Source organism: Rhinatrema bivittatum, chromosome 4 (genome assembly GCF_901001135.1).
Source record: "Rhinatrema bivittatum chromosome 4, aRhiBiv1.1, whole genome shotgun sequence".
Taxonomy (NCBI): Eukaryota; Metazoa; Chordata; class Amphibia; order Gymnophiona; family Rhinatrematidae; genus Rhinatrema; species Rhinatrema bivittatum.
The window spans coordinates 196,239,135-196,264,398 of NC_042618.1; the positions used below are offsets into that span (position 1 = coordinate 196,239,135).

Consider the following 25,264-nt stretch of genomic DNA (forward strand, 5'->3'; position numbering starts at 1 on the left):
GGCTGCTTCTACTGTAGTGAAGCAGGGGATAAGAAAGGCAGCATAGCCAGATCAGTATTGTCAGCCTGCTCCCTCTCCAATCGTAACCAGTCCATCATCCTACCAACATTCTTTCCCAGGCTCCATTCAAACCAAGGCGAATGAGCTCTGCACAGTTTGGCCTGCAAGCGAGCCTTAGCCTTCTATCTGGAGTGGACAGAAGCCCATAGATAGTCCACCCAACTTTTTATTTCTGTTGATAGGAATAAGTTGAGCATTGCCATTGCCAGATACTATCCAGTTGGCTAGCAGACCTATATTATGCCCCGATGGAACTGCATCTTGGGGATCATGTCAAGGCTTATTCTGTCAGAGCCATGGCAGTATTGGTGGTCTGCTTGTGAGCATATACCGTGGAGGAAATCTGCAAGCTCGCAACGTGACGTTCTCTCCACAAATTCACATATCATTATTGTCTGAATAGAGATCACCGACGTGACAGTAGGTTCGGTCAGTTTATCCTTTAGAATCTGTTTGAGGTGTAGAACCCACCTAGGGCTCATTGTTTGGGTTCAGGCTGCCTCCCCCCTCTATTACCAACAGCACTGTGGTGGTTGTGCCTGTTGGAACCTGATTAGATGTCTGTTGGTCCCCTTTTGTGTTGGGGGGCAGCCTGTAGCTAGGGATTCACCCATGTGTGAGGACTATCATCCTGCTTGTCCTCGGAGAAAGCAAAGTTGCTTACCTGTAACAGGTGTTCTCCTGGGATAGCAGGATGTTAGTCCTCACAAAACCCCCCCATCACCCCACAGAGTTGGATTTCTCCTATTTTTTCATTTATATATAATTCTATGTTATAAGACTGGAGAGGGACCCCAGGTGGATGCGTGGTATAGGCCTGCTGGGCATGCTCAGTATGCTAAGTCAAAGTTCTAGAAACTTTGACGTATGTTTTCCATGTCGGGGCTCCAGCTAATGATGTCACCCATGTGTGAAGACTAACATCCTGCTGTCCTCGGAGAAACCTGTTACAAGTAAGCAACTCTGCTTTCTTCTCTCCACGTCAGATGGTATTTTTTCACTCTCTTCAACTTCTCCTAGAAGTCACTGGGATCCTTTCCAGGACTGAAAGATCCAAAATTAATACAAAAAAAGGAAAATAATCATTTTTCACTGCTCTCTTATGGGCAAGAAGGGTGAACAGAAAACTTCCTTCAAACACAAAACACTCAAAATATTGGGATCCATTATCTCACCACTGGGTGTGAGTCAGAAGATATGGATTTCTCACTTCCTAGCTACTCAGCAAAAAGGTTTTGAGCCAATACTGGGTACTACAAAAAAAAATAAAATCATGTCCTTTAGACTCTCCGCTCAATATACCACACTGTTCCTAGGGATCACTTGCTAATATTCAGGCAGGAAAATGCCACTGCAATAACCTCCAATAAGGGTGCTGTGGAAGGTATTGTATATCTCTGTTTCTGTACTGCTTGGTTCTAACACTAGACCAAATTCTAGTATAGATTCTAAGGAATCTCTGCATGTAGAAAAAGGCCCCTATTTCTACAATGTCTCTAGTGTCAGAATCATGCAGAGCTTACCTTAAAGCCTCCAGCTCTGTCATAGGTCCTCAGCATGGTGCTAACCTTAGGCCATGTGTCCTAGGTCCAGTCCTTGGACCTTGCCCTTATGCTGTGATAGGGGCAAGGTCTGGTCAGTGCCATTTTGAAAAATGACATTGACTGGGCCCAGGGCTAGGGAGCACCCCGGGCCCTCCACTGAGCATTGAAAATCTCATTTCGAGGTACTGGGGGGGCTAGGGCATAGGGGTGGTGGTCCACCTGCCCCCCCACTAGACCACCAGGATCAATTGTTTGGGGGAGTGGAGGAAGGGCTACCCTAGATACCGTGGATTTACATATATTGGGAAGAGGGGTGTAGGGATGGTCCGGGGAGGGGGTGCTATTATATAGGGGCCCATTTTTTGAGTTTTGGGGAAGGGGGTGGAGAAGGGAAGGGATCTTCACAGCGTGTAAGGCATTGGATTTTTTTTAAATTTGGGGGCCAGTACCAGCTCTGTAGGCAACGGGGGGGGGGGGGGGGGCAGCGATCTTCATAAATTCCCTGGGGTGATTTTTCATCTTTGGGGGGGGCCATTTTTCGGGCTGCTGGTCTTTTAAGCAATGGCAGTGTTTTTAGCGATGGCAGTGGTGGGCCATCAGCACGCTTTGCCTTGAACTCTGCAACATCGTTTTGTCGGGGAGTGGACAAATATCACAGGAACACTCCCTTGTGATATTTGGGCCCTCCTGCGATAAACTATTGCAACCTTAATAAATCTTCCCCTAAATTTGTAAAAGCAAAAAATGTTTCCCACAAAAAAAAAAAGTCATTGTCCATCGGCTGCTCATTCCCTTTTCTTTAGAAATCAGACATAAAGTAGGGATTCCCATATGTGTGGCTTACTTATCCTGCTTTTCCTTGGAGAAAGCAAGATTGCTTATCTGTAATAAGTGTTCTCCAAGGACAGCAAGATTAGAAGTAACAGAAACCCATCATCCCATTGGTATTGACTTCTTATAAGCCAGAGATTCCCAAACCTTTCCTGGGGTATCCCAGCCAGTCAGGTTTTTAGGTTATCGACAATGAATATGCATGAGATAAAATTTGCATGCTGTGGAGGCAGAATATTATGGATGTCCTGAAAACCTGTCTGGCTGGAGGTCCTCCAGAACAGGTTTTGAACCACTGTTATAAGCTTATATATATGACTGAAAAGTCCTCTACACAGTGGTGACTGAGCAGGAATTCTCACACATGCTCAGTAAAGCTTCTGTACTCAGCTGTTCAGAAACGTTGTGATGCCAGTGCATTGAGTGATGTCACCCATATGTGTGGTTTCTTATCCTGCTGTCCTTGGAGAACACTTGATACTGGTAAGCAACCTCGCTGTCTCTGCACAAATCATTTTCTTTCCTCTATTTCTTTCCATTTCTCCTCTGATTCCTCAGGTTTGTTCTGCTGTGTTCATCCAGGTTTGACCATAGATTCTTCATCAATGTCCGCATATATATACATATATCTCCAATGCCACCATCCCATATAATAGTTCTTCCTCTTGTACATTTACATATGAACTTACTGGTCCTCGGCAAGTTCCCTCCAATCAGAAAGCAGTTTCTTGTTTCTTATAGTGTGTCCTAATCCCTGCAGGCACTGAGAATATGACTACTGTGATGCTCACAACATTATGTGTCCCATGGCTTTGGATACTTCGATTCAATATGAACTACTAATTTTAAGCATGATAACATTTAGCTCTCCCTCCAAGGCTATCAGGATGCCCCTTAATTCTTTAACTGCCCTTTCCTTTGTATAAGGGATGACAGGTACATAGCTTTTCAGAGATACCTATTCATATATGTACTAAGAACCTGGAATTGTGCCTGATAATTCTATTTTTTATCCTTCGTTCCTCAATTTTCCTTTGTTTCTTTCCTCATTTGCCTAATTATTTTCTCTTTTTGTATTTCTCACTTTTTATTGCCATCTTTATAGCTACTACGAACAGCAGAAGATGTAGCAAAGATGCAGGAGGATCTGGAGAACATGAGACCCCTTCTGGAAGAGGCAGCCAAAGACACTGTGACAACTATGGAGAAAATAAAGGTACAGCAAAGGGATACCATCTTCTCTTCCATCAAAAAAATGTGGAGCTGTGTAACTCTATCCTCAGTGTGATAGAGAAACTATTCTATCTAAAATAGACTGAATGGGAGGCTATAGACCTGAAAAGTGGCAGATGAGGTTCTATCAGCTGCACCTCAGCTCTAGATAAAACCCATCTAATATTGCCAGGTAGAGTATTGACTGTTATATATGATGAGGCTGGCCATGTGGATCAGTTGGCCATATGAGCTGTGGTGAAGGAGGATTAGATTAAGCTTTCCTATCTGGCAGGGTCAATGGATCTTAGGTACGTTGTAGAGATGATGCACTCAAGCTCAAAAGAGAGAGGGACATGACTACCGGTGAAACACCTGATGGCAGAACAATGACACTGAAGAATTTAGTCTCAGAGGAGATGACTTCCTATTCAACCCTTAATTGGTGAAGGAATTTGCATTATCAAAGCATTCCATACAGGGATGGGAGTTTAAAGTGGAAGAAAATAAGAGGGGTGGAATATATTTTTTCTCCAAGAACAAGTAGGATAACAGCCCTTGCATGTGAATGAAATTATCAGAAATAAACATATCTATAGCTTTTCTTACTATACTAGATACAGTATAAGTCTCAACAGATGACAGTGTAGTAAGGGGGCCTTCTAAAATGGTACTGAACTGCAAAAAAAAAAAAAAAATTATGAGCATGATTATGAGCAAATTTTCAAAGCCATTTATTTTCAGCCAAACTGCAAAGAGATGTTCCAGAGACATATTTAGATTGGGGGAGGAAAATAACACATTTAGATTGGATTTTCAAATCTACATTTGTTATTTTCTATTGAAATTTTACCTACACAAAAAGCAGGTGCAAAGTTTGCAGGCTTTTGTACCTGAGGATAGTTTTCAAAGGGAAAGTATGTACATACTTTCTCTTTGAAAATTAGGTACAAGGTTGGACTTTGTGCCTAGGTGAGGATTTTGAAAATAGTCTCTGTAGTTAATTGAATATCTATAATATAAATGGGCTCTGACCGATTGCCCGCAAATGCTCAGTAGAGAGCAGCTCTACAGCGCATGTGCGGACCATAGAGCTCTGCGCGACGTGCTGGGTGTCACAGAGGGGAGGAAGAAAGGGCAGATGAGCCACCGCTCCGAGAAACGGCTCAGCCCGTTCCTCCGCCACCGGGGAAGGGGGGGAGGGAGTAGGGTCTGCCGGACCGTTAAGCACAGGAGGAGGAAAGGGCAGAAGCGTCGCAGAGCCAGTCTGTCCGCCGCCGGGGAAGGAGGGAGGGAGTTGGGACAGCCGGAGCAGAGCAAATGCAGTAGAGAGCGGCTGTGAAGCGATCACAAGCAGCTGCAGCCTGCAGCAGTCAAAGCGCAAAGAGCTGAACAGAGACAGCTCGCCCTCCTCCCCCGCCCCCTGAGTCCCACAGATAAGGAGTAGCCAAGTAAATATCCCGCAACTGCAGGGGGGGGGGAGCAGTGCTGGCAACCCACCCATGGGTCTCAGCCACCACGGGAAGAGTTTACATGGGCATCGCTCCACCCCCACTCCCAGCAAAGCAGAGCTACAAAAGTGAAAGCCAGAGCCCTGCTCCCTCCTCCCGCTCAAGCCCCCGATCGGATTTCTTAAAGGCACAGGTCTCCCAGAAAGAGCAAAGCAAGCCAGGCAACATGTCCCAAATCTGTTGCAGATCCCGCTGCCTCCTGCCCTTCGCAGTGGGGGGGGGGGGGGAGAGCAGAGTGTTTTCGTCACTCTCCCAGACACAACAGGCGTGGGAACTTTGCAAGCTCTTGCGAGAACAGAGCAAAGACTTAGGTGGAGAGGGGACAAAAATCTCGCCCGTTTTAACTGTGTGAGAGAGAAGTGTGGTAATGTGCACTGAAGGCGAGTGTGAGTGCCAGAGAGAGAGGAAGCCTATGTAGGGGCTGTATATGTGAGAGATTCTCTACCCCCCAGCTCTCCACTTAGAGTTTAGAGTGGAAGGGTTGGAGTGTAGAGGGGAATGGGAGAGCTAATGGAGAGCAAAGGAGTCAGGGCCTGTAAGGATAGAGTGAAGGGGTCTGAGCCTATCCCTCAGCCACCGGGGAAGGGGGGAGGGAGTTGGGATGGCAGGACCGTTACGCCTAGCGAGATCCCCCTTGGCCGCCGCTGCAGCTCCTACCACCGCCGCCGCCTCTGGTCCTTCATGGTGCTGGGGGGGGGGGGCGGGGAGGAGCAGAGCAAAGATGTAGGAGGAGAGGGGACAAAAATCTCGCCCGTTTTAATGGGCTTAATGGCTTGTAAAAAATAAATTAAGGATCAAATAGGTAGGTCAGGGCTAGTTCAAAGGCCTTTTTACATAGAAAGGGTAGATGATATTTGCTGCTTAAGAATTTGCAAGGTCAATATGCAACTTTAAGGGCTGAATTTTCACAAGCATTTACATGCATAACTTGCAATTCTGCACATACTTTTACAAGCACACCAAAAAGATGTTTCCAAGGGGAAAGGTTGGAGCCCTATCACGGAAAACTTTTCTGTCAAAGTTTCTAGAACTTTTGACTGGCACACTGAGCATGCCCAGCATGCCATAATCCCTGTAGCCACAGGGGTCTCCCTTCAGTCTTGTTTGTAGCAAAAGGTGCGAGCAAAAAATAAAATAATAAAGCGTTTCGGACTCAACTCCACGGGGTGGCAGGTGGGTTTCGTGAGGACTACATCCTGCTGACCTGGGAGAACACCTGTTATAGGTTAGCAACTTTACTTTCTCCCAGGACAAGCAGGATGGTAGTCCTCACATGTGGGTGATTAGCAAGCTACAGGCTGACTCATATTTGTTTGGACCAACATCGTACAACTTGTGCAGCAGGCACATCAATTGGTGTACTGTTGGGAAAAATGAGGCAGCCTGAAAATCACAGCAGATTGGATGTGGAAGGAGTTGGGATTATACTGAAAATAAGTTCTTCAAGATGAATTGTCCAAAGGCAGAGTCTTGGCGTCCTTCCTTGTCCAGACAGTAATGTGCTGCAAATGTGTGAAGAGAACTTCATGTTGCAGCTTTACAAATTTCAGCAATCGGTACTGAACGATAGTGTGCGACTGAGGTTGCTATGGCTCTCACGGAGTGCGCCTTCACTCGTCCCTGGAGAGGAAGGCCTGCTTTGTCATAGCAGAATTCAATACAGTCTGCTAGCCAATTACAGAGAGTTTGTTTGCCCACTGCCACTACTGGTTTGTTTTTATTGAAAGAAACAAAAGAGTTGGGTGGATTTCCTATGGACTGCATTGCGGTCTAGGTAAAATACAAGTGCATGTTTACAGTCCAAGGTGTGAAAAACCCTCTCGCCTTGGTGAGAGTGGGGCCTTGGGAAAAATGTGGGCAAGACTATAGACTGATTTAAGTGGAAGTCAGTAACCACCTTGGAAAGGAATTTAGGGTGAGTATGGAGGACCACTCGGTCATGTAGGAACCTTGTATAAGGTGAGTAAGTGACAAGTGCTTGTAACTCACTAACCCTTTGAGCAGATGTAATGGCTACTAGGAAGAGAACTTTCAATCAGGTCAATCCAATAACGAGTGGTAGGAAGAGCTGCGTTAGTGCCTAGTGCACCCACGGTTGCCGCACGCACAGTCCAGCTCACCTACCGCTCGATCCTGTATGTAAATAGCTTGCAAATGCAAGCTGCGTCTAAGAAGCGTCCGTGAAGCGTTAGGCCCGCGCAACCCATTTTACTGTATAGAGCGCTATACAGCGCCTATACAGTAACCTGGGTGCGCGGGCCTAACGCTTCACGGACAAGCTGGTATCTGTCATTTCAAATGACATTTGAAATGACAGGTACCAGGAAGTGGACATTTCTCCGACGCTCGGGATTGTCAGCCCTCTCTCCCCTCCTCCCGAAGCAAGGTGCGAAAAGCAGTCTTGCTCCGGGAGGAGGGGAGAGAGGACTTGCAGTGTAAAGCGACGAAGCGACTTACTTTTTTTGCAGCCCCCCTCCGGAGACGGACATCGGTGAAGACGACCGCGGCTCCCCTGCCTCCAGCTGCCCGCGAAGATGGATGCACGGGCGAAAGCGGCCCCTGTGCGTGCAATTGGGCCGCTCAAGACGTAACGTCACATGCCGTGACGCCAAACGTCATGACGTCACGCCTTGAGCGGCCCAATTGCACGAAAAGGGGCCGCTTTCGCCTGTGCAGGTGTCCATCTTCGCGGGCAGAGGAGCCGCGGTCGTCCTCGCCGATGTCCGTCTCCGGAGGGGGGCTGCAAAAAAAGTAAGTTGCTTCGTCGCTTTACACTGCCAGTCCTCTTTCCCCTCCTCCCGGAGCAAGGCTGCTTTTCACGCCTTGCTTCGGGAGGAGGGGAGAGAGGACTGGCAGTCCCAAGCATAGGATTGCCCGTCCTCTCTCCCCTCTCTCTCTTGCAACTTTTTTTTTGCTTTTTTTTTTTTCGCTTTCGCTTTTTTTCGCTTTTGTTGCTTCGGGAGGAGGGGAGAGGACTGGGGCTGCCCCGGAGACCAGCACCCATGGACGCGGCCAGGGCAGGTGAGCGGGGGCTGGGGAAAAGTTTGCCGCCTACCCTTACCCCTGCCTCTAACGCAGGGGTAAGGGTAGGCGGTAAGTTAGCAGGTAAAAAAGCAATAGTCGAGGCGTGAGTTACTGGATGGTAGGGAATAGCTAATTCGATCGTTTACATGTAATATACATGCCGCGTGCGGAAGGGGTTACCTGGGGATTTAAGGATGCGGTAAGAGTAGGTTAAAGGGGATTGTGGATCGCAGGAAGGGCTATCGCGGCCGGAAAGTGAGTAGAAAGTGGGTTAGGAGTGGGGTAAACATGGCCGCACTTTACTGGATTGACCTGAATGTAAGAAATTTAACATCGCAGGAGTGCAAAGGCTCAAATGAGGAACACATGAGCCTTGTAAGTACTACATTTAGGGCCCATTCAGTGACTGGTAACCATAGAGGGGGCTTAAGTTGTAGTAGGCCCCTCATAAACCGACTCACAAGGGGTTGCTCTGTTACCGGGACATCCCCGACTCCCTTGTGGTACGCTGAGATGGCACTCAGGTGTACCCTCACCGAGGAGGTCTGGAGACCAGAGTCTGAAAGGTGCCAGAGATAGTCTAAAAGAAGATGGAGTGGGGCAGGAAAAAGAGTCGATACCTTTTTGCGTGCACCATATGGTAAATCTATTCCACTTAGAACGATAGGATTTGCGTTGAGTTTGAAGATTGTTCACATGAGCTCCCCAACCCAAATTGGATGCTTCTGTGGTTAAAGTTATTTGCTGAACTGGTTGCTGGAAGGGTAGACCTGTTAGCAAGTTGTCTTTGTTTGTCCACCAGAGAAGCGATAAACGTAGCTGGTGGGTTACATGAATCTAGGATGAAAGAGGTTGAGTGGCTTGGAGCCACTGAGATTTCAAAGTCCATTGAGTTATCCTCATGGCCAGTCTGGCCATAGGAGTGACGTGGATTGTGGAAGCCCTGTGGCCCAGCAACATTAGGACTTGATGGGCTGTGGCTGTTTCTTTTGTGCGCAGAGACAAAGCTAGCTTGGAGAGTGTGACTGTGCGGTCATTGGGTAGGAAAGCCTTTGCGACTGTTGTGTCCAAATCTGCTCCGAAAGTAAGGAGGTGAGATGGAGTTAGGTGGGATTTTTGGTAGTTGATGAGAAATCGCAATGAGTGTAGCAGATTGATAGTGAGCTTGAGAGCGTTGAGAGCTCCTTGCTTGGAATGGCTTTTGATCAGCCAGACATCCAGGTAAGGAAACACGTGTATGCTGTTCTTGCGTAGATGGGCCGCAGCCACTGCTAGGCACTTTGTAAATACATGGGGTGCCGAGGCAAGTCCGAAAGGCAGAACCCGGTACTGAAAATGTTGATTTCCCACTATGAAACGCAGGTATTTGCGGTGATGTGGGAATATTGGAATGTGAGCGTAAGCGTCCTGAAGATCCAGAGAACAGAGCCAATCTCCTTTTTGCAGAAGGGGAAGCATGGTGTCCAGGGATACCATCATGAATTTTTCTATCTGTAGAAATTTGTTGAGATTGAAGAGGTCAGGATGGGGCGGAGGCTGCCTGATTTCTTTGGAATGAGAAAATAGCGGGAGTAAAACCCTCTGCCCTGTTGTGCCCGGGGAACAGCTTCCTCAGAAGGGTGGACAGTTCTGACTCTAGAAGGATTGTGTGATCTTTTTGCATCCACAGTGGATTGGGTGGTGAATCTGGGGGTACCATGAGGAAGTTTAGATGGTATCCCTGGGTTATGATGGATATAACCCATTGGTCTGTGGTAATACTGAGCCAGTTGGTTATGAAGTGGTGAATTCGACCTCCTACTGGCAAGACTGGTTTTGGATTTGTGGAGTGGCTGCTGTTCTCTGGATAGATTTCAAAATCCAGGGCTTGGCCTGTTTGTGGTACTGGCTGAGGCCTGGATGATTTGGGTTGTCGTGGATGTCCTCTCTGAGGTGGTTTGGTTAGTCTCACGTGAGATGCAGGTGGGTAGTACCTGTGTGAGCGATAAAACGGTCTTCTGGGGTCCCTTTTCATGATCCTTCTTGCAGAGGAGGGAACCTCCGTAGTAACCGTGGACAGCTGACTCAGGGTCTCTTGATGGTCTTTCAGTTGAACCACTGCGTCTTGTATCTTGTCACCGATTAGGTTTTCTCTGGTACAAGGCAGATCAGCAAGCTTGTCTTGGACTTCAGTTCTCAAATCAGATGTCTTAAGCCAAGCCCACCTTCTGGCGCTGATTCCCGTCGCTGATAAGTGAGAAACAGTCTCAAAGGAATTGTAAGCAGTCCTTACTTCATGCTTTCCAGCCTCAAGGCCTTTCTGTAGTGTGGTGTTGAGGGTATCTTGTTGTTGTTGGGAAAGAGTATCAACTATTCCCTGACTTGCTTCCAAAGATTCTTCTGATATTGTGTCATGTATAGTTGATATGCAGCTATGCGTGACACTAGCATAGATCCCTGAAAGATTTTTTGACCTAAAATATCCAGGAATTTTTGGTCTTTTCCAGGGGGAGATGAAGAGTGAGGGTGCAGTCTCCTGGCCTTTTTCTGTGCAGATTCAACTACCACTGATTGGTGGGGTAGTTGTGGCTTTTGGAATCCTGGAGTATGCTGGACAAGATATGTTGCATCTGTCTTCCTATTTACTGGTGGGACAGTGCAACTGTGCTTCCATAGACGATGTTGGAGATCCAAGAGTACCTCGTGGACGGGAATAACCATAATTTCTTTGGGAGCATCAACATATTGAAGGCCTTCCAATGTTTTATGACATATGTCTTCTTCTGTGACCAGGTCAAAAGGGATTGTCTCTGACATATCCTTTATAAAATTAGCAAAGGAGAGGTCTTCTGGGGGAGACTGTCTCCTTTCTTCCGGAGGAGATGGTTCTGATAGTATGTCCTCTGTAGAAGTGTCAGTGTCAACATCCTCCGATGGCTGAGATCCCGAGGGAGGAAAAAAAGCTGGTACAACAGGACGTGTTGTCATCGACGGATCCTTCGATGGCCTTGATGGAGGATGCGGTGGCACCGATGAAGGTTTCGGCAGCATCAATGGTATCGAGGGGAATTGTGGGCGTCTCAGTCCTGAGAGCCCCGACGGACCAGGAACCGGTTCCGGCATCGGTGGAAGCGGTGCTGGAAGAGGACTGGAGTCCGTGCCTTCATCTTCCGACGACCCCGGAATGGGTATCAGGGGTTTCGGAGACTCAATAGATTGTTTTGGCATTGATGGCCCAGGCTGGGTCGGAAAGGCACCAATGAGTGTGTCAAGCTGGTCGTGCAGCGGTATAAATATCGATGGCTCCGGTGTCTGTTCCGGTATGGGGACCAGCATCGATGGCAGCTGTAGGTTCCGGAGGGCATTGAGTACCGCCTGTTGGACAAGTATGTCCAACTCCTCCCTGGAGGCCTGTATCAGTAACACAGCTGCAGGGGGAGGTAGGCTAGGTGCTACTGGCACCTCCACAAGTGTTTGTGGGGGCTCAGTACCTGGCACCGATATCAGTGGGGATCGCCTCAGTATCTCGGGTGGAGAGGAGGTTAGAGGCTCCTCTACCCATGTCCTCTTCGCAGTCAGCTCAATAGCCATCAAGGCCAATGCGGTGTCGGTGCCAGCACCGGGAGTGGAATCGTGTCAGTGCTGGTGCCGGTGTTTCCCTCAGTGCTCGGTCTGGTCTTTCTCCGGCACCGAGGAAGACGATGCCGATGTCTTAGATGTTGTCAGTGACGGATGGTCACTGCTGCCTTTGTGCTCCCAGCGAGGTTTGTTGATGCATTTTTTTGGGCTGCAGCCGGTCTGAGCCGTTTGGGTGCTCGCTAGAGGCCCGCGAAAGTTTCCTGTTACCAGCATTTGTGGACATTACCTGAATTCTTTTTCCTCGTGTACAAGGCCCAGACAGGAAGTGACGCCGGAACCCGTGGGAGGAGCCGGAGAGCTATAAGAACTTGCTCTCTTCGACGCGACGCCGCTGCAGCCGGTCTGAGCCGTTTGGGTGCTCGCTAGAGGCCCGCGAAAGTTTCCTGTTACCAGCATTTGTGGACATTACCTGAATTCTTTTTCCTCGAGTGCAGGGCCCGGGCGGGGGGGTGGCGCCGGAGCCCGTGGGAGGAGCCGGGGAGCTGTGAGAGCTTGCTCTCTTCGGCGCGACGCCGCTGCAGCCGGTCTGAGCCATTTGGGTGCTCGCTAGAGGCCCGCGAAAGTTTCCTGTTACCAGCATTTGTGGACATTACCTGAATTCTTTTTCCTCGTGTACAAGGCCCAGACAGGAAGTGACGCCGGAACCCGAGGGAGGAGCCGGAGAGCTATAAGAACTTGCTCTCTTCGGCGCGACGCCGACGGCGCGACGGCTAAGCCGCGAGCGGCCAAGGGGCGCGCGACTTTGCCCGGCTTAGCCCGGGTTAGAACGGATTGGGACGGGACTCTGGCCAGCTGCAACCAGAATTGAACCCTAAAGCTAAGTAACTATTTTTTGTCTAACTGGGAATAATCGGTCTGGGTTCCTTGGCGATTAGACTGTTTGGTTTTGCCATGCCTCATACAAAGAGGAAGGCAAGACTGAGGGAAGCCTCTTTGACATCTACACCAAGCAAGATGATCCAACCCAGTATTAAAGATTGTTTCCAGAGTCCAACCACATTTTCACCGGAAGCGGCCACTTTAAGTGTAACCCAGGAGCAGGAGAAAAGCTTACAGGCCATAGAAACATCATTGACGCCCGGTGCCCCAGTCAAGCCACCCCCTCCCTTCGAAGGCGAGATAGATTCTGCTGGTAGTATGGGAGAACTCTCCTATGCGGATTATAAGGACAATTCCTTGTTAACAAATGAAGGGGTTAACGGGGCAGTAATACAGTCAAAAGGGGAAGAGTGGGGGGATAATGTTAAAGAAATACCTATTATTATACCTACACAGTTTTCTATGGAAGAATTGGGAGCAATTATGGTAAATGTCCAGAAGTCTATAGTTAATCTGACAAAAACAGTTCAAGAAGCTTTAAAAATCAATTCTCATATAGAAGAAAAAGTAGTTAACTTGGAAAAAAAGGTAAAATCCTCAGACATACAGATGGGAGAAGTTCAAAAAGTTCAAGGGAACTTAATAAGATCACTGGGAGAGACTGAAGCAAAGATTGAGTTTCTAGATAATCAAAACAGGAAATTCAACTTGAGATTGTTGAACTTCCCTAAAACACCTTTAGCTCACCCAATGGACTTATTTAATAGTTATTTAAAGAATATCCTGAAGTATACTAATAGTAATATCCCTGTGCTATCAAAAATTTATTATCTCCAACAAGTACAAATTGATAAAAAAAAGATATGCAAAATCAAGGAAATCTAGACTTAGACTTAACGGATTTCTTAGAAAAATCATTCGAGACACGAATCGAAAGTAGAGCAACGTTATTAGTTCAATTCACTTCTCTTAATGAGAGAGATACTGTATTAAAGTTGCATTTTAAACATCATAAGCAGGAATTCTACGGATTTCCAATAAGAATCTTTCCAGACGTTGCTCGAGTGACCCAAAATAAGCGGAAAAGTTTTCTATTATTAAGAAAAGAAGTGATAGATAGGGGAGCACAATTTACCCTTAAATATCCGTGTAGATGTATTGTAAGATACAAAGATAAAAGGTATAGCTTTACTAACCCTGATCAACTCAAAAACCATCTAGATAGTCTACCCTTAAAGGCTGTATCAAAAGGGGAAGAATGTATTCAAGTGGAGGAATAAAATTAGACAAGTAGAGGTAAATATTATTTCTTATTTTGCTCCAATATTATGGCAAGGGGTTCTAAATTTCTTCAAAGATTTCCTGGGGTTAATAGAGACTATGATGATATTGGTTGATGTTTGTAATTGAACATATTTCTGTTAAGACGTTTTTTGAAATTATAGTTCTCTATATGTTGTGTATTAATATTATGAAAATGCAATAAAAATAAAATTTAAAAAAAAAAGAAATGGTCCTTCTCCAGGGTCTTCTTTAGTGAACACAGAGCTGAAGTATTCATTTAATATTTCTGCCATTTCTTCGTCTCTCTCCACACATTGATCATTTCCACCTTTCAATTTCACTATACCACTATGGACTTTTCTCTTTTCGCTGATGTATCTGAAAAATGTTTTGTCACCATTTTTTATCTCCTTGGCAATCCACGCTCTCACTCTCACATGCTCTCTCTCATACAATCATTCGTACACACAGTCTCTCACTGGCACATGCTGTCTGAGTCTCACACACTCAGACTCTCTCACTTCCACATGCTGTCTTGCTCAAGCACAGGCTCTCACTGTCACATGCTGTCTCTCTCACACACACAGGCTCTCACATGCTGTCTCTGCAAACATTCAGGTCCTCACTCCCACACACAATCTCTCACCTCATCTCATACACACACACACACTCTACAAACCCTCAGCCTTTCTCTCACCTCTGGGCCTCCTCTTCATGGGCTCTGCAGCGGCCTCTTCTCAGGCCGCAATGCTCCTCTTCTGCATGCGGCTGAAGTTCCTCCTCCTTCCTGCCCGCACGGTTCTGGCAACATTTTTCTTCCGGGGCAGGGCGGGCAGGAAGTAGGAGGAGCACCTGCAGTGGCTGAAGCTCCTCCTTTCTGCCCGCGTGGCTCTGGCAACATAGTTCACCGCTCAGCCACGACGCGCTAATTTGCTTTTCGGGTCGTGGGTTTGGAAGAGGCGGGTCTCCAGCCTTGCCCCGCCTCCCCACAGCAGCGGCAGCCAAGGAACGGCAGTCGGGGAGAGCGGCGCCGCAGACCGGCAAAAACCCCCCAACGGCCCGGTACTGGTCCGCGGACCGGTGGTTGCGGACCCCTGAAGTAGAGGATACCCCGATATCGGCTCAACCTCTTGTGAGTCGCTTTATGAGAGGCTTACTACAGCTTAAGTCTCCTCTACGACCAGTGGTGGCATGGGACCTCAACGTGGTACTTGCAACACTCATGCATCCTCCTTTTGAGCCCCTGCACGCCTGCGAACTCAGATATCTTACATGGAAAGTAATTTTCCTAGTAGCCATCACATCTGCTCGCAGGGTAAGTGAATTACAGACCCTTGTGACCTACTCACCCTACACAAGGTTCCTCCATGACCGTGTGGTTCTCTGCACTCACCCTAAATTCCTTCCTAAGGTAGTAACAGATTTCCACTTAAATCAGTCAATAGTCTTGCCTACTTTCTTTCCAAGGCCTCACGCTCACCCGGGTGAACGAGCTCTGCACACCTTGGACTGTAAGCATGCGCTTGCTTTTTATTTAGACCGCACCACAACCCACAGGAAGTCCACCCAACTCTTTGTTTCTTTTGACAAAAACAAACTTGGAGTTGCAGTAGGCAAGCAGACTCTCTCCAATTGGTTGGCAGACTGCATTACATTCTACTACCAGCAAGCAGGCCTTCCACTTGAGGGACGAGTGAAGATGCACTCAGTAAGGGCCATGGCAACGTCAGTAGCACACTACATTTCAATACCGATTTCTGACATCTGCAAGGCTGCGACATGGAGCTCTCTCCACACCTTCACAGCCCATTACTGCATTGACAAGGCTGGACCACAAGACTCCATCTTTGGCCAGTCTGTCCTACGGAACTTATTCCCAGTGTAAAACCCAAATCGTCCTACCTTGACCCGCTGTGAATTTCAGGCTGCCTCATCATGTCTAACAGCATCCCAGTTGTTGTGCCTGTTGCACATGTTGTGTGCTGCTTGGCCTGCTTCTTATGAGTCAGCCTGTAGTTTGCTATTCACCCATATGTGAGGACTACTATCCTGCTTGTCCTGGGAGAAAGCAGATTTGCTTACCTGTAACAGGTATTCTCCCAGGACAGCAGGATGTTAGTCTTCCCGAAACCCGCCCACCACCCCGCGGAGTTGGGTTCGATACAGTTTTCTTATTTTAATTTTTGCTCGTACTTTTTGCTACAAACAAGACTGGAGGGGGACCCCGTGTGGCCACAGGGTTAGTGACATGCTGGCCATGCTCAGCATGCCAGTCAAAATTCTAGAAGCTTTGACAAAAGTATTCCATGACAGGCTCCATCTGATGATGTCACCCACATGTGAGGACTAACATCTTGCTCAGGGGCGGATTGGCCTATGGGGGATCGGGCTTCCCCCAGTGGGCTGGTCGCTCCCATCACATGATTTTTTTTTTTTAAACTTCCCGGCCAAAGACAAGAAGAGGGTCTGCTGGCGCTGCGGCCCGAAGAGAAACCTGTGGGCAGGGCCGGTGGAAGCACTAGGCCTAGGCTGCCGCGAGCAGTAGTATCCCAAGGGGAGCCAATGCCCCCGGGCGCAGGGAGGCTCATGCGGCACTGCGTCAGGCAGATCGGCAGGGCCCATAGTGAGGCTCATGTCACCACAGCCCAAAGAAAAAGATCGCATTTAAACGCGCTGATGCTCCTCCCTCCCTCCTTCCTGCCTGTGCAGCCCTGGAAGTAAACGTTGCTGGAGCCGCACGGGCAGGAAGGAGGAGAAGCATCAGCGCATGCAGAAGAGGAGCAGCGCTTACGGGCCACCGCAAATCCCAAGTCGCAATGGCCTGAGAAGAGGAAGTGTGCCTGTATGAGATGAGTTGAGAGATTGTGTGTGAGAGTGAGGACCTGAATGTTTGCAGAGACAGCATGTGAGAGCCTCTGTGTGTGTGAGAGAGAGCATGTGACAGTGTGCTGTGTGACCTCTGTGTGTGTGTATGAATGATTGTATGAGAGAGAGCATGTGGCAGTGAGAGCCTGTGTGTGTGTGTGAGAGAGAGAGAAATGCATGTGAGAATGAGAACCTGACTGTGTGTTTGAGGGAAAAAGATGGAGAGAAAAGAAACAGAAAAAAGGACAATATAAAAGGAATTGGCAAAAAAAATAAGAAAGGGAAGGTGGAAAAAAAAAGCCTGTGACCAATTAGAAAACTAAGATCAGACAGCAAAGGTAAAAAAAAAAAAAATTACTTTTTAGTGATTGGCACATGTAATCTTTAGGAATGTGCAAGAATAGCACTCTCTCTATGCGGATCTCACAATGTACGAGATCAGCATGGAGAAAGTGGAAGGCCACGGGGCCTGCACAGAGGAGGCAGCAGAATGGGCTTCAGTGTCAGTAGCAGCAATCGGCACCTCCCCAATAGCCATGTGGCAACAGTGACAGTGGCAGCAGAGGAATGAGAGAGGTTCCGAGGTTGCTGGCAAAAGAGAGGGGGGTCTGCCTTTAGTGTGTGCATGTGTATGAATGGGACTCTGCCTTGGGGGTGTATGTGTGTGAATGCATGGGTGCCTGCCTGGGGGTCTGTGTGTGTGAGAATGAATGTGTGCATGCCTGGGGGATGGGGAGGGAGTGGTGTGAGAATGACTGGGAGCTTGCCTGGGTTTGTGTGTTTGTGTGTATGTGAGGGAGCCAGTGAGTGTGAGAGCATGAGTGTGTATGAGAAAATCCAAGGGAGTAAGAGTTTTTGTGTGGAGGGGGAGAGAGTGTCTTAGAGCCTGAGAGTGTGTCAGTGTCAGTGAGAGCAAGAGGTTATGGTGGATATAAGAGCATGAATTTGTATGTATGTGACAGTGTATGTGTGAGAGAGAATGGACATGTGAGTATATGTGAGAGAGAGAGGATAACCTCCTAATCCTCGACAATATCAGGGTGACTGGAAATCAAGAGCACCCACAGAAGGGGACAGCAGGGGCTTTTTAAAATCCTTATTAGTTTTAATTATTGAATATTATTTGATGTCTGCTCTTTTTGAAATATTTTATTGGTGTTATATACAAATTTTTTAAAATTTCCCTGAGTTAAATTACTGGAGGTTCTATTCATCAGCAGTTTTGAAATATATATTTTTAGTATGGTTTTCCTATTGTGATGTTTTATAGTTCTTGATTTTATTGTTTGATGTTTTATGAGGAATGATGGTATTTTCTGTTTTTCCATTGCTGCATTACATACTAGGGATGTGAATCATTTTTGAACGATACGGTCGCCCGTATGACATAGTGAGGGCAAAGGTAGCGCCGGCGCCATTTTGAAGATTGGAAATACGGCCCGCGTGCAGGAGGTCGCTCCCGGACCCCCGCTGGACTTTTGGCAAGTCTTGTGGGGATCAGGAGGCCCCCCCAAGCTGGCCAAAAGTCCCTGGGGGTCCAGCGGGGGTCCGGGGGCGATCTCCTGGACGTGTGACATCGAGAACCAGGAACCAAAATGGCGCCGGCGCTACCTTTGCCCTGTCACATAAGGGCAAAGGGCCACCGGCGCCATTTCTCTCAACGCAGTCGTTGCCAGAGAGAGGGAGATCGCGTCGGGACCTCCCCCCCCCCCCCACTGGACCCCAGGTAATTTAAAACATTTTGGGGGGGGTTCGGGAGGGTGGGGGATTTGTTTTAAAGGTTCGGGGTGGGTTTTAGGGTTTTTTTGGTGTGCCGGTTTTCCCGCCCTCCCCCGATTTACGATTTTTAACGATTTTTAAAAAAAACAAAACACGACGATAAGATTTCCCTCCCCCCCCCAGCCAAAATTGATCGTTAAGACGATCGATCACACGATTCACACCCCTATTACATACAGTCTAACTTGTTGTGATTTCCAGTTCAGTTTGTCTGTGCATTTCTGTATATATTTTATGGTCCCTTTATTCTGTATTTGGTGACTCACCAAATTGTATGTGTAATTGGGTACCCATGGGCCAGTATGGAGAAAAATCCCCCGGGCCACTATTTTCCCACAATCCGCCCCTGATCTTGCTGATCTGGGAGAACACCTGTTACAGGTAAGCAACTCTGCTTTCTGTGGTCCCCAGGTAGATACAGCTGTGGCCGAAGAGACACGAGCTTCTGTGCAGGTGGAAGAAGCTAAAGCCTCAGAAAAGGCAGGTAAAGCCCAAGCTATTGCAGATGATGCCCAGAAGGACCTGGATGAGGCACTTCCTGCTCTTGATGCTGCCTTAGCCAGTTTGAAATCTCTCAACAAGAATGATGTCACAGAGGTAAAGTAGCCTTCATTAGAAGTTTTTCATGGTGAGCTCAAAGATGTTCCTTTCATTTATTTTACTGCCTATGCAATAAAATTTGCACAGATTTGTTTTAAATATAGGCTTGCAAAGAGATTTTGCATGTACACTAAAAAGACACTTGAGTGATGCAAAAAGATATAGGAGATAATTTTCAAAGAAATTATCCATGTATATGTAACATACTATCATAGCAATTTTCAAAAGACCATTTATGCATTTGGGACCTGATTTTCAAAAGCATGTACACACTTAAAGATGGGTTTTATACATGTTAAGTGCATTTTGCCCATGTAAGTGAGCTTTTGAAAATATTTACAATATTTCATTGAATTCTCCATAGGATTTACCCACGGAAGTGCACTTTACATGTGTATATGGCTTTTGAAAATTGGTACAATAGTAGTTACATTTGCTCATGTATATCCTTTTGAAAATTACCCCCTTAAAATGCACTTACGTGTGTAAAACCTATGGACAATTCAATGGCAGATATTATAGCAATTTTCAAAAGCAAACTTTCATGCACGAAGTGCATTTATACATGTAAAACCCAGTTTCACGTGTAAAAATCCTTTTGAAAATTACCCCCAAAGTGCTGGCATAATAAAAAAAGTCAGCAATAGTGTGATTGCACTGTTCTTATGCACAGAAATAAAAAAATGTATGGCTAAATAGTGTGAGCTTATTACTTGCTGAAGTAAAGCTAAATAGTGAAGTAAAGCTAAATAGTGTGAGCATGCTAAACTGAGCATGCTCAGTTTTCTTATTTTCATGATTCTTGCTAGCTTCCAAGAGGTATACAAGAGTGCTTAGCACATGGGGCTTAGTTGTTAGTACAGAGTGAAAAAGTGGGAGACCTACTGCACACCAGGTAAGGAGATCAAAGAAAAGTAGACATTTCCATGAAAACAAACTATCTTCTGTGTCAATAAGGACTTTCAAATAGCGGTGTGAGGGGACATGGCTGGGAACAAATGGAAAACTAACACAATGGGATATATATAACTGATTGATTTACTCAGAACATCAAGTATAATCTACACATAGAGAAATCACAATGTTAATAAATTATTGTGCAAAAATTTATTTACAAATGTATAATCACAACATCATAAAAATAACACACCCGTACTCACATTCATTCTTTAAAAATGCCGAGGGCCTACAGGGGGCTCCCTCCTGTAGGCAGCGTCAAACTCGTCTCGGCTCAAGGGTCCACTTCCTTAACAGTTGGTTTGAATCAAGATGTTCTTTCTAGAAAGAAGATGAATGAATATTGATAGAGCATATCTAATGGCCGTTAATTCTAAGAGATTGATCTAAAAATGGCTTTCTTTGAGCGACCAGGAACTCTGGGTTCAGAAGGATCCTGTGTGGGTACCCCATCCTTTTGTGGATGCATCCATTACTAGTGTCACTTGATGGGAGAGCACAATGTGGAGTTCCATCTCGAAAGATGAAGATGTTCGGCCACCAGTGGAGTCCCCGCCTCATGTCCTTAGAAATCTGTAGTTGATGGTGGTTGCATGAGCTCATCCCATGGAGAGAGTATACCTCACTGTTGGTAATGTATATGAAGGTAGGTGGGACTACATGGATGGTTGCCAACCTATGACCAAATCATCAAGAATTGCTCTGGCTGAGGAGTGCTGGGAGGTTACTAGTTTGCGAATGAGCAATGTCATGATGTTTGCTTGCTCTGACAGTATAAATGTTCTCTCTTACAGTCAGTCTATCCATGCTCCAATGAATTTGCTCCTCTGGATCAACACTAGCTTTGATTTCTCAATGTTGACCAGAAAGCTCAAGCCTTGTAGAAGATGAATCATCTTGTGTTGGGAAAGCACTTCTTTCTGAGAGCTTCCTGTAATTAGCCAGTTGTCCAGGTATTAGAAACTTGAATCCCTTGGTGATGTAGTTGTCTCACTATCTCTGGGAGGCATTTGGTAAAGACCCTCAGGGCTGCCAAAAAGCCATACGAAAGTGCCTTGTATTGGTAGTGGAAAGAACACATCTTGAAGCGAAGGTAATGCCAGTTGGAAGGATGGATACGTATATGAGTATATTCATTCTTCAAATTGAGAGCACACATCCATTCTTCTTTTTGGATATAGGAGAGAATCATGTTGAGAGAATTAATTTTGAATCTCTTTCGGAGTATGTTTGTTCAGGTATCTCAGATCCAGAACAGGCCTCAATCCTCCTGATTTCTTAGGGATGAGGAAGTATCAAGAGTAAAAGTTGTGTCAATGTTGGTATGCAGGGACTGGCTCTATCGCTCGTTGTTGAAGAAGTGATTGCACTTCTAGGTGAAGCTATGACTGGATTGAGAGTTTAGCAATGAGAAAGGGTTGGTAGCCAAAAGAAACACAAACGGTACCCAGACTGTACACTTTTGAGGACCCATAAGTCCTTGGTTATCTGGTGTCATACCTCCAAGAAGGCTGGGATTCTGCCCTGCACCAGAATGGAGGACTGTTGACTGCTATGAAGGATAAAAAATGGGTTCAGGTTTAGGCTGGACCTTTTGTTTTTTAGATTTACAACACTCTCACTGTTAAAGTCTGGGCAGAAGTAGGCTGGCAGCAAAAGCAGATGGTACTGTTTAAAATCCTGGAATTATCATCTTTGGAAGTATGGCTTTTTATAAATGTAGAAGGAGTGTCTCAAAGTAGAGAGCTGTTCAGGACCCGTCAAGAGGGATTTAACCACTATATTCTGTTCTTTTATTTGAGCAAGTGATTCTCTGAGTGTTTCACCAAACGGGTTGTCCTCCAGACAAGGGTGGTCCACCAACTTATTATGGACATCCTCTTGGATGCTACTTGCTCTGAGCCATTCCATACATCTAGTTATGATTGAAGCTGATGAGGTATGTGAAATGGATTCAAACAACTCATAGACAGAATAAAGAAGGTGACACACATTCTTCTGCTACCAGAAGTGATTGTGGTAGCCCATCTTTCATAGGCTGTAGAAAAGGCTATAGTTTTTTGATTCCAGCATGGAGAATACTGTACCACATAGAATTGGTGGAGTAGTGATATGAGCAGTAAACATGGAGCTTTGAAAAACTTCCTTGCCTAAATTGTCCAGTAGCCTCTTATCCCTTCCTGAGGGTGAATTTGAATGAATTCTCATCTTTTTTACCTTTTTCAGAAGAAAATCCACAATGACAGATTGGTACAGAAGTTGCACAACTCTGAACTCCCTTGATTTTTGGACTTTGTATTTTAAATCTAGTTTCCTAGCTATAAGAACACCAGAGATAAGTATTTCCTATATACAGTTGGAGACAGCAAAATATAGCTGTCGTCAACTGTAAATATTTGTTGACTTGTTATTAGCATAAGCCCTGCTCCCCCTTCCAAGTTGCATTTTCCATGTCAATGTATCTTCTCTCTTGTTATAAGTTATATGTAAACCGATATGATGTCACCACAAATACCGGTATATATATAAAAACGTTAAATAAATTCTCATCTTACAATAAGTTTAGAATGTTCTGGACTGGAAAAGCCATTGTTTCTAAAGGTGTGTCCAATATATGAAGCAGTCTGAACACTTCTGAGCAGAATCCTTTATCTTTTTGTAAGTTGACACCAAGCGTTGTGCCATCTTTTCCACGAACTTTGAATATGTCAAGTTCTCCAGGGTCGATGTGTGGTCTGGAGAATTCATAAGTAGGTCAGAGGGTATACTAGTAGATCAGTCTTCTGAACCTAATGGCGAGCGCTCACTAATCCAGGACCCCAATGATTAAAGTGAAACAGAAAGTTCTTCCGGTCATGTCTGGTCATCTACTTTTGATTGACTTAACTAAGCTGCAATTAAGTGCAATGATGAGGAACCCTGTATTAAGGGTTTAATGATGTGTTCACCCCTTGTACGTGAAATTGGGACTCTGGTCTGAGGAATCATCGCAGCAATGCTGGAGAGGAATGGCTGGATAGTTTCTTTCATCTTCTTAGTCAGAGAGGAAAATAAATTTCTCACTAGACCTGAAATTTATTTATTTATTTATTTAACAGCTTTTATATGCCGACGAACGTTGGGAACATCTCATCGGTTAACGAGGAACATAACTTAGCAACAGGCTTTACAAAGAACAAAGAACTGAAGGAAATTTAAGGAGGGCAGGGGGAGAGAGAGGGACTAGGAGGGGGCAAGGGGGCGGGGGGGAAGAGAACTAGAGGAGAGGGAGAGGATGTAAAGGAACAAGGGCCAGGGAGAAATAGTTGATTATATTTAACAACACATTCTTAGAAGGAGAAACTATGTACAAATTATATACAAATTATATGCGAATTATATATAAATATTAGATAGCATGGGAATTAAGACAGGTTGTATTATCATGGGCTACAGAGGTTATGTTGACATATTGTACTTTGATTTGAATGCATAGGAGAAGATTTTAAAACAGGTGGTGAGTTGCAGGGAAGGGAAACGCAGGGGGTCATAAAGGGGGGATTGTAAAGAGGTCATAAAGGGGGATTGTAAGGTGGCGACAGGGACAGCAATGGAAAGGGAGTGCAGTTAGGTGTAAGCTTGTTTGAAGAGCCAAGTCTTAAGGTTCTGCTTGAATTTTTTTGGGACATGCTTCTTGGCGGAGTGAGGATGGTAGCTTGTTCCAAAGGGAAGGCTCTGCTAGGGAAAAGGCCCTTTCTTTGGTGGAGCACAGCTTAGTAAGTTTGGGTGAGGGGGTATGCAGAGTAGCCAGGTATTGTTTTCTGGTGGGTCTATCATTGTTATGAAAGGTGAAATGTTCTTTAAACCAGTGCATGTTTTGGTTGTGAAGGGATTTGTGGATTATAGTGAGAGACATGTATGTAATTCTTGATGATATGGGTAACCGATGCAGATGTTTGAGTACAGGGGTAATGTGGTCATTTTTGTGGGTGTTGGTGAAGATATGGGCTGCTGCATTTTGGAGTAGTTGGAGGGGTTGGATGGTGCTTTTAGGTAAGCCCAGAAGCATAGCATTACAGTAATCGATTTTCGATAGGATGAAGGCTTATAGTATGGTACGAAAATCGTTGAGGTGTAAAAGGGGTTTGAGTTTTTCAGTGTGTGCAATTTGAAGAAGCAGTCTTTAAGAGTGGCATTGACGAATTTTTTGAAGTTAAAATGATTGTCTAGGGTGAAGCCGAGACTGCACACATGTAGAGGGAATGTGATATTAGTAGTGGGAGTGTTGAACGATGGTAGAGGAGGTTTGATGTTGTGGGGTGAAATGAGGATGAGCTCTGTTTTAGCAGTGTTGAGTGCAAGAAAATTGTTAGATAGCAGGGTGCTGATGACCGCGAGGGTGGATATCCAGGTTTCGATGACTTTGTGTATTATGTCCATTACAGGTATCAGTATCTGCACATCATCCACATATATAAAATGCGGAAGGCCTAGTTTGGAGAGGAGATGGCAGAGGGGGGGAGGAGGTATATATTGAAAAGTGTAGAGGAGAGGGATGAGCTTTGGGGTACGCTTTGAGCTAGACCGGGGCCAGGTGTCATGGCCGCCGGCAGCAGGGTTCCGCATCCAGGGCCGGGATGTCGGCCGCAGCGGTCCTGACCAAGAAGACTTACCAGGGGCTCGGGTTTCCGGAAGCTCCGCAGAGGTAGGGTGCCTCATGGGAATTGCATTCGCGGCCGCTGCCAGGCCCGGACGATTGAGCTCTGCTCAGCCGGGCTGACTCCTTCACCTTCTGTCTCTGCTAGAGCCGCACGCAGCTGCTGTGAGATTTAAAGGTGCCACGACAGGAAGTTGTCGTGGCTCCTTCCTGAAGACTCCTCCCTAGATTTCTGCATTTAAGGCATGGTCTGCTCCTCAGACCTTGCCTTGGTATCAAGGTTCCTGGCTTGTTTTCGTCCAGTGCTCAGTGATCCTGTTTGGTTCTTCGTCCCACTCTGCTCCTCCTCCCTGTTGGATTGTCGCTTGGCTTCTGACTTTTGGACCGGCTTTCGTGTTTCCCGTGGCTTGAACTTGGAACGGCGTTCATCTCTTCTCCTGGCTTGCTCCTGGACTGGCTTCGGACCCTTCTCCTGACTTGACCCTGGATTGGCTTTCGACCCCTCTCGTGTATCGTACCCTCGG

The 25,264-nt window shown here is 46.3% G+C and overlaps 1 protein-coding gene across 2 annotated transcripts in view; it reads left to right on the forward strand.

Annotated features, from left to right (window-relative positions):
- Positions 1–25,264, forward strand: part of DNAH1 (dynein axonemal heavy chain 1) — a 1,058,897-nt gene that overhangs the window by 783,605 nt on the left and 250,028 nt on the right. For both annotated transcript variants that reach the window (XM_029599497.1, XM_029599496.1), the window contains exons 53-54: positions 3,541–3,651; positions 18,959–19,144. In XM_029599497.1, coding sequence (XP_029455357.1) covers positions 3,541–3,651; positions 18,959–19,144 — 297 coding nt within the window. The remainder of the gene's footprint in view (positions 1–3,540; positions 3,652–18,958; positions 19,145–25,264) is intronic.